This window comes from Mesoplodon bidens (assembly GCF_964165515.1).
Source record: "Mesoplodon bidens genome assembly, chromosome: 4".
NCBI classification, from domain to species: Eukaryota; Metazoa; Chordata; class Mammalia; order Artiodactyla; family Ziphiidae; genus Mesoplodon; species Mesoplodon bidens.
Genome location: NC_138160.1, coordinates 17,322,374 through 17,338,504, shown reverse-complemented (window position 1 = coordinate 17,338,504; position 16,131 = coordinate 17,322,374). Strand labels below are relative to the sequence as shown.

The 16,131-nt window shown below is 34.9% G+C and overlaps 2 protein-coding genes across 2 annotated transcripts in view; one reads left to right on the top strand and one right to left on the bottom strand.

The window, feature by feature from the left end:
- CDH18 (cadherin 18) overlaps nucleotides 1-16,131 on the top strand; it is a gene marked incomplete at both ends in the record, with an annotated part of 320,575 nt that overhangs the window by 64,664 nt on the left and 239,780 nt on the right. The gene's annotated exons all lie outside the window — the stretch shown is intronic.
- On the bottom strand, nucleotides 6,242-6,589 carry LOC308617065 (acylphosphatase-1-like). Its single transcript, XM_081233727.1, has one exon. It carries the CDS (start codon nucleotides 6,572-6,574, stop codon nucleotides 6,305-6,307), a length of 270 nt encoding a protein of 89 aa, XP_081089853.1. The 5' UTR covers nucleotides 6,575-6,589; the 3' UTR covers nucleotides 6,242-6,304.

Here is a 16,131-nt window from a genome sequence, read left to right as displayed (position 1 = left end):
ACCCAGCAAGGATCTCATTCAGATTTGATGGAGAAATTAAAACGTTTACAGACAAGCAAAAGCTGAGAGAGTTCAGCACCACCAAACCAGCTTTACAACAAATGCTAAAGGAACTTCTCTAGGCAAGAAACACAACAGAAGGAATATACCTACAATAACGAACCCAAAACAATTAAGAAAATGGGAATAGGAACATACATATCGATAATTACCTTAAATATAAATGGACTAAATGCTCCCACCAAAAGATACAGATTGGCTGAATGGATACAAAAACAAGACCCATACATATGCTGTCTACAAGAGACCCACTACAGACCTAGAGACACATACAGACTGAAAGTAAGGGGATGGAAAAAGAAATCCCATGCAAATGGAAACCAAAAGAAAGCTGGAGTAGCAATTCTCATATCAGACAAAATAGACTTTAAAATAAAGACTACTAGAAGAGACAAAGAAGGACACTACATAATGATCAAGGGATCGATCCAAGAAGAAGATATAACAATTGTAAATATTTATGCACCAAACATAGGATCACCTCAATACATAAGGCAAATACTAACAGCCATAAAAGGAGAAATTGACAGTAACACAATCATAGTAGGGGACTTTAACACCCCACTTTCACCAATGGACAGATCATCCAAAATGAAAATAAATAAGGAAACACAAGCTTTAAATGATACATTAAACAAGATGGACTTAATTGATATTTATAGGACATTCCATCCAAAAACAACAGAATATACATTTTTCTCAAGTGCTCATGGAACATTCTCCAGGATAGATCATATCTTGGGTCACAAATCAAGCCTTGGTAAATTTAAGAAAATTGAAATTGCATCAAGTATCTTTTCCGACCACAATGCTATGAGACTAGATATCAATTACAGGAAAAGAGCTGTAAAAAATACAAACACATGGAGGCTAAACAATACACTACTTAATAACGAAGTGATCACTGAAGAAATCAAAGAGGAAATTAAAAAATACCTAGAAACAAATGACAATGGAGACACGATGACCCAAAACCTATGGGATGCAGCAAAAGCAATTCTACGAGGGAAGTTTATAGCAATACAATCCCACCTTAAGAAACAGGAAACATCTCGAATAAACAACCTAACCTTGCACCTAAAGCAATTAGAGAAAGAAGAACAAAAACATCCCAAAGTTAGCAGAAGGAAAGAAATCATAAAGATCAGATCAGAAATAAATGAAAAAGAAATGAAGGAAACAATAGCAAAGATCAATAAAACTAAAAGCTGGTTCTCTGAGAAGATAAACAAAATTGATAAACCATTAGCCAGACTCATCAAGAAAAAAAGGGAGAAGACTCAAATCAATAGAAATAGAAATGAAAAAGGAGAAGTAACAACTGACACTGCAGAAATACAAAAGATCATGAGAGATTACTATAAGCAACTCTATGCCAATAAAATGGACAACCTGGAAGAAATGGACAAATTCTCAGAAATGCACAACCTGCCGAGACTGAACCAGGAAGAAATAGAAAATATGAACAGACCAATCACAAGCACTGAAATTGAAACTGTGATAAAAAATCTTCCAACAAACAAAAGCCCAGGACCAGATGGCTTCACAGGCGAATTCTATCAAGCATTTAGAGAAGAGCTAACACCTATCCTTCTGAAACTCTTCCAAAGTATAGCAGAGGGAGGAACACTCCCAAACTCATTCTACGAGGCCACCATCACCTTGATACCAAAACCAGACAAGGATGTCACAAAGAAAGAAAACTACAGGCCAATATCACTGATGAACATAGATGCAAAAATCCTCAACAAAATACTAGCAAACAGAATCCAACAGCTCATTAAAAGGATCATACACCATGATCAAGTGGGGTTTACTCCAGGAATGCAAGGATTCTTCAATATACACAAATCAATCAACTTGATACACCATATAATAAATTGAAGGAGAAAAACCATATGATCATCTCAATAGATGCAGAGAAAGCTTTCGACAAAATTCAACACCCATTTATGATAAAAACCCTGCAGAAAGTAGGCATAGAGGGAACTTTCCTCAACATAATAAAGGCCATATATGACAAACCCACATCCAGCATCGTCCTCAATGGTGAAAAACTGAAACCATTTCCACTAAGATCAGGAACAAGACAAGGTTGCCCACTCTCACCACTCTTATTCAACCTAGTTTTGGAAGTTTTAGCCACAGCAATCAGAGAAGAAAAGGAAATAAAATGAATCCAACTTGGAAAAGAAGAAGTAAAGCTGTCACTGTTTGCAGATGACATGATACTATACATAGATAATCCTAAAGATGCTACCAGAAAACTACTAGAGCTAATCAATGAATTTGGTAAAGTTGCAGGATACAAAATTAATGCACAGAAATCTCTGGCATTCCTATATACTAACGATGCAAAATCTGAAAGTGAAATCAAGAAAACACTCCCATTTACCATTGCAACAAAAAGAATAAAATATCTAGGAATAAACCTACCTAAAGAGACAAAAGACTTGTATGCAGAAAATTATAAGACACTGATGAAAGAAATTAAAGATGATACAAATAGATGGAGAGATGTACCATTTTCTTGGATTGGAAGAATCAACATTGTGAAAATGACTCTACTACCCAAAGCATTCTACAGATTCAATGCAATCCCTATCAAACTACCACTGGCATTTTTCACAGAACTAGAACAAAAAAATTCACAATTTGTATGGAAACACAAAAGACCCCGAATAGCCAAAGCAATCTTGAGAACGAAAAATGTAGCTGGAGGAATCAGGCTCCCTGACTTCAGACTATACTACAAAGCTACAGTAATCAAGACAGTATGGTACTGGCACAAAAACAGAAAGATAGATCAATGGAACAGGATAGAAAGCCCAGAGTTAAACCCACGGACATATGGTCACCTTATCTTTGATAAAGGAGGCAGGAATGTACAGTGGAGAAAGGACGGTCTCTTCAATAAGTGGTGCTGGGAAAACTGGACAGGGACATGTAAAAGTATGAGATTAGATCACTCCCTAACACCATACACAAAAATAAGCTCAAAATGGATTAAAGACCTAAATGTAAGGCCAGACACTATCAAACTCTTAGAGGAAAACATAGGCAGAACACTCTATGACATAAATCACAGCAAGATCCTTTTTTACCCACCTCCTAGAGAAATGGAAATAAAGACAAAAATAAACACATGGGACCTAATGAAACTTGAAAGCTTTTGCACAGCAAAGGAAATCATAAACAAGACCAAAAGAGAACCCTCCGAATGGGAGAAAATATTTGCAAATGAAGCAACTGACAAAGGATTAATCTCCAAAATTTATAAGCAGCTCATGCTGCTCAATAACAAAAAAACAAACAACCCAATCCAAAAATGGGCAGAAGACCTAAATAGACATTTCTCCACAGAAGATATACAGACAAACACATGAAAGGATGCCCAACATCTTTACTCATTAGAGAAATGCAAATCAAAACTACAATGAGATATCATCTCACACCAGTCAGAATGGCCATCATCAAAAAATCTAGAAACTATAAATGCTGGAGAGGGTGTGGAGAAAAGGGAACACTCTTGCACTGCTGGTGGGAATGTGAATTGGTACAGCCGCTATGGAGAACAGTATGGAGGTTCCTTAAAAAACTACAAATAGAACTACCATATGACCCAGCAATCCCACTACTGGGCATATACCCTGCGAAAACCATAATTCAAAAAGAGACATGTACCAAAATATTCATAGCAGCCCTATTTACAATAGCCCAGAGATGGAAACAACCTAAGTGTCCATCATCGGATGAATGGATAAAGAAGATGTGGCACATATATACAATGGAATATTACTCAGCCATAAAAAGAAATGAAATTGAACTATTTGTAATGAGGTGGTTAGACCTAGAGTCTGTCATACAGAGTGAAGTAAGTCAGAAAGAGAAAGACAAATACTGTATGCTAACACATATATATGGAATTTAAGAAAAAAAATGTCATGACGAACATATGGGTAAGACAGGAATAAAGACACAGACCTACTAGAGAATGGACTTGAGGATATGGGGAGGGGGAAGGGTAAGCTGTGACAAAGTGAAAGAGCGGCATGGACATATATATACTACCAAACGTAAGGTAGATAGCTAGTGGGAAGCAGCCGCATAGCACAGGGAGATCAGCTCGGTGCTTTGTGACCACCTGGAGGGGTGGGATAGGGAGGGTGGGAGGGAGACGCAAAAGGGAGGGGATATGGAAACATATGTATATGTATAACTGATTAAGTTTGTTAAAAACAATTTATTTACAAGTATAAGTTGCAGTAGAAGAAGTTGAAAATTGTTTCATATGCATTTCCCATTTTTTAATGTTCTCTTGGATTTCCCCAACTCTTCAGACATTTTCTTACCGTTTAATACATGGAACTGTACAAACACATGTTCAAAATGGGCTTGAGTAACAGATGTTATTAAATACATAATACTAGAACCGGATATTGAAAACACGTCTGTGGTCTTAGGAGATAAGCTATTTTTGTTTGTCATTCCTGATCTACTTTCCACCATTTTCACCCCTTATTTGTCCCTAGAGACTGAAATATATGCACTCCATTAATAGGTTTCTTCGCCCTTCAGTTTAAAGTGAGGAAATTGATATCAGGATATTTATTTTCCAGTCTCCTCCCTCCTCCCTAGCTTAGTCTTTTACCAAAGTAACAGCTCTGGTCAGGAGACTCACTCCACAGAGTCACTGTGTCTTCAGGTTCAGACAGTCACTCTCTCCCTATGACCTAAGAAAGGTGGCTTCCTGTCATTCTTATAAGAACTGGAACTATAATTAAATTTTGTGTTTTCTGGCATAATGTACTTTGCATTTGTGGTTTTAATAACATTTCTACTGAACAGAATACATAAGTTTTTCTATCAATGAAAGATGCAGATGGTAAAATTTATTTTGCCATTACTTTTAAGTGATATCTTAGCTACTATACCATTTTAGATTGATAATTATTTTCCATAAAAACTTAGAAGAGTTTACTTCATTTTCTTCTGGAATCTGTTCAATCCAATGAGAATTCTGCTGTTAAAATAATTTCTGTCCCACTGTGTCTTCTCTCTTCTGTTCTTCGCTTTATCTTTTGCTTTACTTTTTTTTCTTTAATTTATAATTATAGATTATAATATATAATTACATTATATATTATATTTTAAATTATAATTATAAATGTATAATTAAAAAAATAAAATAAACTCTACCATTTTCATTTATAGTAAAAAAAAATATTCTTCATTTGTCTTTTTTTTCCCTTTTAAAATGTCTTTTCTTAACTGTATTTTTTGTTTTTTAGTCAACATTCCTGAAGTTTAATTTTCTCTTTTTTCTATCTTCTTGATGTGGAAATTTAAATCACTGCTTTTGGGCACTTTCTGTAATACAGTGGACCCTTGAATGACAGAGGTTTTAACTGCATGGGTCCACTTATACACAGATGCTTTTTCAATAAATACTTACTACAGTACTACACAATACATGGTTGGTTGAATCCATAGATACAGGACCATGGATATGGAGGGCCAACTATAGTTATCTGTGGATTTTCAGACCCCCAATCCCATGTTGTTCAAGGGTCAATTGTATATACAGTTAAACCATAAATTTCTCTCTAAACATAGCTTTAGCTGCATTCCATACTTTTTGAAATATTGTGTTTTCCTTATATTTCAATTCAATGTGTTGTTAATTCTCTGTGATTTTCCTTCCAGGTTTATTGAGATATCACTGATGTACTGCAGTGTATAAGCTCAGCATAATGATTTGACTTACATACGTCTACGAAATGATTATCACAATAAGTTTAGTGACTACCCATCATCGCATATAGATTCAAAACTAAAGAAAAAGAAAACAATTTCCTTGTGATGAGAACTCTTAGGATTGAGTCTCTTAACAACTTTGATATATAACATACCAGAGTGTTAATTATATTTATCATGTTGTACATTACATCCCTGGTACTTATTCATCTTGTAACTGGAAGTTTGTATTTCTTTTTAACCTACACGGAAGGTTCTGTGTTTTTATTGATTAGAATTGTGTACAGTTGTAATCCTTCCATCATACACATAATATACAGTAACTCTCAAATATCTGATACTAAAATAACTTACTGACAAATTCTAATATTGAACACAGAATATTTCTATCTCTATTAAAAATTAAAAAAAACAAAACCACTGAGTATCTTGGAAAATTTAAATTCAGGCTGTTATTTCACAATTTAGAAATCTGAGAAATCCAACTTTAAGATGACTTTTCATTGTTGAAGCTTGCTCTGTCAGTGTGCGATTTGGGACTTCCTCTTGTCTCAAGCCATTCCTGCATATGATGTACTTTGGAGGTGGGGCCTTGCAATTGTCCTTGTACTGTGCCCTGGTCAGTGTTCTGGAACCAGCCTACTAATCTGAGCTTTTTACTCTCAGCCTGAGTGTACTTGCGGAAAAAGTCACCTTGTACTTTCCCAAAAACTTCAAAATCCACTGATATCAGGGTGTCCCCTTCTGCCATACTCATGCTCAGACCTCGTCCTCCTCTCTGGTGGACTACCCCGGAGACCACTAGGCCAATGGTTCCCCCGGTTGCTGGAAGTTTGTATCTTTTTTTCGCCTTCATCCAATTCCCACTCTCCCTACATCCACCTCTGGTAACAACAAGTTGGATCCCTATTATCAACACTATGTTAGTTCCTATTATACAACATAGTGATTCAGAAGTTCTATACACTTCAAAATGATCACCATGATAAGTCTAGTTCTATGTCACCAAACAAAAATATTACATTGTTATTGACTATATTCCCCTCACTGTACATTTTATACCTGTGACTCATTTATTTCACAATTGGACGTTTATGCTTCTTAATCCCCCTCACCTCATCTTCTTTCCTCTCTCCACTACCTCCCCTCTGGCAACCACCAGTTTGTTCTCTGTGTCTATAACTGTTTTTGTTTTGTTATTTTTGTTCATTTGTTTTCATTTTTAGATTCCACATATGAGTGAAATCATTCAGTATTTGTATTTTCTGTTTCACTTATTTCATAGCATAATACACTCACGTCCATCCATGTTGCTGCAAATGACAAGATTTCATTCTTTTTTTTATTGCTAATATTCCATTGTGTGTTTGTATATACACCACCTCTCCTTTATCCATTCATCTATTGATAAGCATTGAGGTTGCTTCCAATATCTTGGCTATTGTAAAGAGCCAAGAACATAGGGGTGCATATGTCTTTTCTAATAGTGTTTTTGTTTTCTTCAGATAACTACCCAGGAGTGGAATGACTGGATCATCTGACAGTTTTATTTTTAACTTTTTGATGAATGTCTATATTATTTTTCATAGTGGCTGCTCCAATTTGCATTCCCACCAACAGTGCATGAGGGTTCCCTTCTCTCCTCATCCTTGCCAGCACTTGTTATTTGTTGTTTTTTTGATAATAGCTATTCTGACAGGTGTGAAGTGATATCTCATTGTGGTTTTGATTTGTATTTCCCTGACGATTTTTGATGCTGAGCATTTTTTCATGTGCCTTTTGGCCATCTGTATGTCTTCTTTGGAAAAAATGTCTATTCAGGGCCTCTGCCCATTTTTTAATCAGGTTTTTTTTTTTTTGATGTTGAGCAAAATGAGTTATGTATTTTGGATATTAACTGCTTATTGGATATATAGTTTGCAAATATCTTCTCCCATTCAGTAGGTGACCTTTTCATTTTGTTGATAGTTTCCTTCTTTGTGTAAGAGCTTTTAAGCTTGATGGAGTCCCATTTATTTATTTTTGTTAAATCTTCTTCTGACTTCTTTATGGCTTATGGTTTATTTAGAGGTGTGTTATTTAACTCCAAATATTTGTCATTTTCTATATATCTTGTTTTGATTCATTTGTATTTTTCCATTTTCATCAAATAGCATAATCTGTAAGTTTATATCCTTTTGAAATTTATTGTTACTTGTATAATCAAGCATGTGGTCTCTCTTGGAGAATGTTCCTTGTGAGCTTGACAAGAATATGTTATTGAGCACAATGTTTTGTAAGCAATTTTGTTAAATTGATAGATTTCATAATCAAGGTTTTCTCCCTCCTTTATAATTTTGTACACTTATTCTATCAATTACTGAGAATGACGTGTTAAATATATCACCTTTAATTGTATTACCCTATTCCTTCTGTTAATTATGTCAATTTTTGCTTCATGAATTGTTGTGTTCTATAATTGGGTTTATGCACATTTTGGATTTGTTTTTGCTCTTGATAAATCATGAAGTGGTCTCCCTTATCTCTTGTAATATACTTTGTATTGAAGTATAATTTGTCTGATATTCATAAGCTTTGCTTTTTTATACTTATAATTAGCCTGTATATCATTTTTCCATCTTTTACTTTCAGCCTTCTTATGTATTTTCATTTAAAGTACATTAGTGCAGGCAGCATGTAGCTGAGTTATTTTTTAACTCCATCTAACAGTTTCTGCCTTTTACTTGGTGTATTTAGTATATTTATGTAGTTTATTAGTTTTTTATTGAGATGTAATTCACAAAATATAATATCTGTCTTTTTTAAAGTGTACAGTTCTTTGGCATTTAACATATATGCAGAGGTGCACAACCATCACAACCCTCTAACTCCAGAACACTTGCATTGCTCCAAAAAAGAAACCTCATACTCTTTAGTAGTCACTCTCCTTTTCTCTTCTGACCCCCCAGTCCCTGTCAATCACATTTTTTTAGAGATTGTTTGAAATTTGTTTTCATTTCTCTTGGGTACATACCTAAAACTAGTATTACTGGCTCATACGGTAACTATATATGTAATTCTTTGAAGAGTTGTTAAATGTTTTTTCCAAATGACAACATAATTTTACAATTATGTCAGCAATGTATGAGAATTCTAATTTCTCCACATCCTTGTCAACACTTGTATTTTTTATCTTCTTAAAATTTCAGCGATCCTAGTGAGGATGAAGTATCAGCTCTTTGCAATTTTAGTTTGCGTTCCCTAATGACTAATGGATGCATTTTTTTTCCTTAGTTGCCCTTGCTAGAACCTATAGTGTAAGGATGACTAGAAGTGTCAAAAGTGGACATTTGTCTTGCTTTTGATACTTGGAGGAGAGCTTTCAGTCTTTCACTATTAATTATGATGGTAACTGTTGGTCTATTGTAGATGTATGTTATCAGGTTGAGTATATTCCCGTCTATCCCTCGTTTATTTATTATTTTTATTGTGAAAGGGTGTTAGATTTTGTCAAATGTTTTTTTCAGAATCTGTGAGATAATCATATAATATTGGTATGTTTTATGATATTGATTGATTTTAGTATGTTTTAAGCAACCTTGCTTTCCTGGATAAATCACACTTTATCACTGTGTATAATCCTTTTTTTTTGTGTTGCTGAATTTGATTTGCTAGTATTTGTTGAGGATTGTTGTATCCTATATTTATAAGGTAAATTGATGTGTAGATTTCTCCTTTTGTGATATTTCTATCAGGTTTTGGTGTCAATATAATGCTGGACTCATACAATGAGTTGTAAATTATTTTTTTGGAGAACTTCACAAAGAAGTGATGTTAATTATTTCAGTGTTTGGTGGAAATCACCTGTGAGGCTATCTGGCCCTAGACTTTTCTTTGTGGGTTTTCACTGCAATTTCAGGATGTTACTTTCCAAGACTACTGTGGAGCTGAGGGGGAGGGGGGAGGATGAAAGTGGACGAAATTGAAAAACCACCAAAGCTAACAATTCACACAAAGATTCAGCTGTTTTTCTTGCTTACATTCTCCCTGGAATTCTGTAAGTCTTTGGTTAATTTCCAGAACTCTGAAAAAGTTGATTCTTACAACTTTTTGCCAGTGTTCTCATTGTTTTTATGGAGGAGAAATTTTTAGTTGTCCTTACTCCACCATTTTTGCTGAAGTCTATGGTATATTTACATTTAATATGATGATTGATAGGGTTGGTAGACATTGGCAATATTGGTTTTGTTCCTACTTTGTCTTATCAGTTTTTATTCTCTAACATTCCTTTCTACCTTCTCATGGTTTATTCAATTTTTTTTTATAATTCTGCTTAATTCTTCTATTGACTTTTTAAGTTATGCATTACTTTATTAAGTTGTCATGTTTGTTCTAGTGCCAAACAATGTACATTCACAAAGTATAAAAGTCTATTTGGAATCAACATTGTACCACTTCACACCTGACACTTCATGTTTGCTACACTACTCCCTCTGCCCACTTCACACATGATACTGCCTGCTTTTCAACTTCCACTTCACCCTTCAAATTTTCCCCTTCACAAATTCAATACCTTCATGACAGTGTCTACTGGAACAAAAGCACACAACATAAGAGCTATGAGTTTAAGTTTTGTTCAGGGTCTTACTGAAGACTGCCGTGGGATACAGCCCCCCAGTAACCCTTCTGAGGGGACTGTTCCAAAGGGATATTGGAGAAGCCAGGATATATATGATTTTTGGCTAGGAAGTAAGTTCAGTCAAGCATAAATCTTAGAAATAGAGTTACAGATGTAGAACATAAACTTATGGTTACCACGGGGTAAGGGGGGATGGATAAATTGGAAGATTGGGATTGACATATACACACTACTATGTATAAAATAGATAAATAATAAGGAACTACTGTAGAGTTCTTAATAAGAAACTCTACTCAATACTGTGTAATGGCCTATATGGGAAAATGATCTAAAAAGGAATGGATATATGTGTATGTATAACTGATTCATTTTGCTGTACATCTGAAATTAACACAGCATTGTAAATCAACTATACCCCAATAATTTTTTTTAATGCATACATCTTAGTAAAAGATTACTGTTACAAAGAACAGATATCTCAGGTAATGTTTTAATGCTTTTCTATATATGAAAAAATGCAAGAATCTGAGTACATTAAATTTCTTCCTGAGGTATACACCAAACTATCTAAGGGACCTGTTTTTCCAAAGCACAGAGTGCCTCATCCTGTTTTTCATCCTGAGCTCCTCTCAGGGTGCAATGTCCGTCAGCGGCTGCAGTGGCTAATGCCTTAGTCCTTGTAGAACTGGGTGGTGAGCCACATTCTTTGTTTTACAACAGTATAATTGCGTTTATCTGCCCATTCCATTTTTTTCTACTTCCGTCATACCTTTTAGTCAAATAACCTTATAAAACCCATCTTACAATGTTATTAATCTTGCTTTAAATAGTCAGTTGTCTAAGTTGATTTTTTAGGTGTTTTTTTAAAAAAATGTTTACCTCTCCACTCTCCACTTTTAGATCTCTTCATTCCTTCCTGTTAAACCAAGTTTCCTCTTGGTATTATTTTAATATCTTGACTCTATTTTATAACTTTGTAATTTCTTTATTTCCTATTTGGTACACTAAAATGTATCATGAAATTATTTGTGAAAATGTTAACAATCATATTTCATTCTTTGGTAATATTCATTGAAAAGATGTGTGTTGGGTACTGGAAACATGAAAACAAATGAAATGTGGCTCTTACCCTCAATGAGAGTCAAGTAAATTGGGAGAGCTGGGGAATTTCATTGAAAAAAAAGCAGTAAGTGCTGAATGACAGGTAAACAAGGGGTTCTTTGGCATCACAAAGGAATGGCAGCTTATTTGAATGAAAAGTTCAAAGGATACTTCACAAAAGATAGGAAACTACTTATCTCTGAGCAGATAAATAGAAAATATTGAGTTTGAAGGGGATCAGCTGTGGACAGTCTGGCTCTTTTGGAGCTAGATTATCTAGTTTAATTTGACTGAAGTTTAGTATCCATGGTGAAGTATGAAAAGATCAAGTTAGACACACAGACAGGAGCCAGATGGAGGGGAATTCCAGCTGAAGGCGGTGGAATGCTCTAAAATTGATTATTCAGGAAATGACCAAATTCAAATTTTATAAATAACACACTGAACTGTAATGTGAATAGAACGTGGATGGAACAGAAACAGAAAGATAATAGGAACATTTAGGGGATAACAGCAATAATCAAAGTTAGTGTGAGACCATGAATTAACTCAGTGGTAACTGTGATGGAGAGAAGGGGGTGGAGGGGTGGGAGGTTTTAAGGAGATGGAATCAAAGAATTTAGAAAGTTTGAATAAGGGGAAATGAAGAAAGAATCAGTATTAACACATAAAATTTCATCTTGAGTGACAGGAGAGTAGGATAGCTCTGGTTATTCAATCTGATGATAAACACAACAGAAGATACAGAAGATACAGAATGAGTTCAGGCTTGTAACTGAGCAACTTGGATTTTATGGTTTAAAAATTTCTGAATATAATTTCTATCCTTAGCAAGCTTAACTGAGAGGAAAATCTGTGCACAATTGTAGACCGCATAATTTTTATTTCAACATGCAGTTATGTGGGCTCAACACTGTGTGGAATAACTTCATATTCCAGCACAGAAAAACTTAGCAAGACAGCTCGTACTGTCTTCCTCATTGATCCTCAATCCACAGTTTATTCCATTAAAACAAAAACAAAAAACTTCACTATTCCCATTTCTGCATTTCCAGAGTGAACACTCAATATTTGAGAGTTTTGCACTCTGTGTCCTGTGTTGAATTAGCATCATCTTGTTCTTAAAATGGCCCTTTACTTTAAAAAATATGTTATTCACTAACATATTCAATAACCAGGATATGTTTACTGACCTTAGAACAATTTCTGTTGAGTGTTAGGGTTAAATCCAGAATGCAAATGCTTAAGGAAAAAGTTTGATGAGAATTTTTTTTTTTAAATTGAAAATCTTTTTCATCTTTTTATAGAAATGGAGAAATACGTCTATAAATTGAGAGTCAGCACCCTTTGGGGAAAACTTCCAGCAACAGAAAGTTGGTTTCAACTCATACCTCTATCAGAACGTTGACTTCTTTGTGGGTCTGATGATCTTCATTGCTCACTGTGCTAAAAATCTTTATAACTTTATAGCTCTCTATGATTCGTCTCAGCATACTGCTTGTTACATAGTGGGGTTGCAATTAATTTCTCCCCTTTAATTACATCAAATTGGTTTTTAACCTAGAATAAGCACAAGGCCAGAGGGATAGCTAAATAGAGTTGTAGAAATAATAAAGCTTAGGTGAGGGACATATGAGATAGGAAGGGATACATATCCAAAAATTTCAAGACTGACTAAACATGCAGACATTTATGAGTAAGCTTTAGCTAGCAATGCTGGACAACTTAATACCATAGACTGAGAGATGTGGCTGAATTCAGGACAGAATTTAGCACCCTGAGGCATGGCCATAAGAAAGACCAAATTCTTAAACATCTCAGAATGAGAAGTAAACAAAGATTAAAGGCTATGCATGGAGACCAAATGGTACCTGAGATTTTCTAATTATTCTTACTGTTTTGAGAAACGGCTGCAATATATTATGGCTTTACCACACAATTGGCCTTAATAAAACCCAGAATCCTTGTTTAATAACAGCAGCAACATTTATACTAAAAAGTAATGGATACTCATTCAATAACTTAAAACTATGAAATAAATATAAAGGAAAATTGACTAGCTCACTTCAGTGTAGCCTCTTTTTCTGTCTTCCCTCTAGTGTAAGATTCCTGGATTATATCTTTCTCTAATTTTCTACTTGATCATGTTAATAAATAGGAATATAATATATATGTAGTTTTATTGTTATTTATATTTTTTCTCTAAATAAGATCTTGTCTTCTGTATTATTCTACAATATGATTTCCTCAATGAACAGCAAATTATGGATATTCAGAGCTAATATATTCACATTATTATTTTAATAATTCATAAGTTGTAAAGCTATCTCACTCCAGCTGAAACTTCAGATTTCTTTTGCCTCTAAAATAATCAATAATAATTATTTTTATATAGTTATCATTATGCACAGGTGCTTAATTTTCCATTTTATTTTCTCCCCCAGGACACTAACATGCTTTATTGATTGTTCTTTCTCAGTATCTTCTGGTCCCTCTACCTTTTGAATTTTGAAACGCTACAGGTTTCAATCATCAGCCCTTCCATTTTTTTCTCCACTTATTTCATTGATAATATCATACTGTTTCATCACTCAAAATACTACCTTTGTCCTGATACCTACCAAGTTTATAAAGCCAACAACATTTGTCTTCTGAACTCCAGGCTGCATATACAAATGACTTCTTGGAATTTCCACTGGTATCTCTAGTAGAAATATCTCATTTAGCATGTCTGAAGTTGAATTCCTAATCTTCTCCTTTCAACTTCCTGTGCCTGGATTCTTTCACATCTCGGTTGATTGCAACTTCATACTTTTAGCAACTGTGACCAAACACCTAACATTTGTGCTTCACTTCTCCTTTCACTTATACCCCATATCAACTTTCTTAGGGAATCTTTGCTTTTTCCCTTTCTTTCATTTTTTTCCAGCTTTACTGAAATAATCGACATATGACGGTGTGTAAGTTGAAGATGTACAACATGTTGATTTGATACAATTGTGTATGGCAAAACAATTACCACTGTATCCTTATCTAAATCCTCCATCCCATTATATAATTATCATTTTCTTTCTGTGGTGAGAACATCTGAGATCTCTTCACTTAGTATCTGATAGGCTCTTATTAGCTATAATCATTATGCGATGCATTAGATTCCCCAGAACTTGTTCATTTTATAGCTGGAGGTTGGTACTCTTTGACCAACATCTCTCTTCCCACACCCCTCAGCCCCTGGTAACCACCATTCTAGTCTCTGTTTCTATGAGTCCAGCTTCTTTAGATTTTACATATAAGTGATATACAGTATATGTCTTTCTCTGTCTGACTTATCCCTTTTAGCATAATGCCCTCCAGGTCCATCCATGTTGTCACAAATGGCAGGATGTCCTTTCTCATGGCTTAATATTATTTCATTGTATGTATATATACCACATCTTCTTCATCCATTCATCTCTTGACAGACACTCAGGTTGTTTAGTATCTTGGCTACTGTGAATAATGCTGCAGTGAACTTGGGACTGTCCCTATCTCATCAAGATCCAGTTTTCATTTCCTTTGTATATATACCCAGAAGGGTAATTGCTGGATCATATGGTAGTTCTAGTTTTAATTTTTTGAGGAACCTCCATACTGTTTTCCATAGGAGCTGTAACAATTTATGTTCCGACCAATAGTGCAAAAGTGTCTTTTTCTCTACATTCTCACCAATGCTTAAATCTTGTCTTTTTGATGATAGCTGTTCTAACAAGTGTGAGATGATGTTTCATTATAGTTTTGATTTGCACTTCCCTGATGATTAGTGATGTCAAGCACCTTTTCATGTACCTGTTGGCCATTTGTATATCTTCTCTGGAAAAATATCTTTTCAGTTACTCTGTCCAATTTTGAATTGGATTATTTGCTTTTTTGCTATTGGGTTGTATTGCTTCTTTTTATATTTTGGATATTAAGCCCTTACCAAATATATGAGTTGCAAAGAATTCCTCCTATTCCCTAGGTGGCCTCTTCATTTTGTTGATGGTTTTGTTTGCTGTGCAGAAGTTTTTCAGTTCAGTGTAGCCCCACTTGCTTATTTTTGTTTTGGTGTTGTTTGCTTCACTTTCAAAATATATTCATGATATATTATTTCCTACTATTTCCTACCACCTTCACTACTACCCCTGGTCCATGCTGTTGTCATCAGTCATCTTGTTATTGCAGTAGCATTCTGTCAGTGCCCGTTGCCTTCACTTTTGTTCCTCTATTTCCTGTTCTCAGTAATGAAGCCAGCAGGATCACTTTGAGATGTAAATTGATGATGACACTCCACTGTCATAACCATCCAGTGTCTCCATGTCATACAGTGATCCTTCATGATCTCACTTCCAGTAAGTTCTCTGATGTCTTGTCCACTACCCTCCTCTTTGCCCATGCTGCTCCAGTTATACTGGCCTCCTCCTGGTTTCTGGAACCTGTTAGTAATATTCCTAACCTGATCCTTTCGCTCTTTGTTGCCCCTGCCTGGGATGCTCTTTCTTGAAGTATGCATTTGGCTATCTCCCTCACCTTCTTCCAGAATTTGCTAAGATGTCATCTTTTTAATATGTCTTATCTGA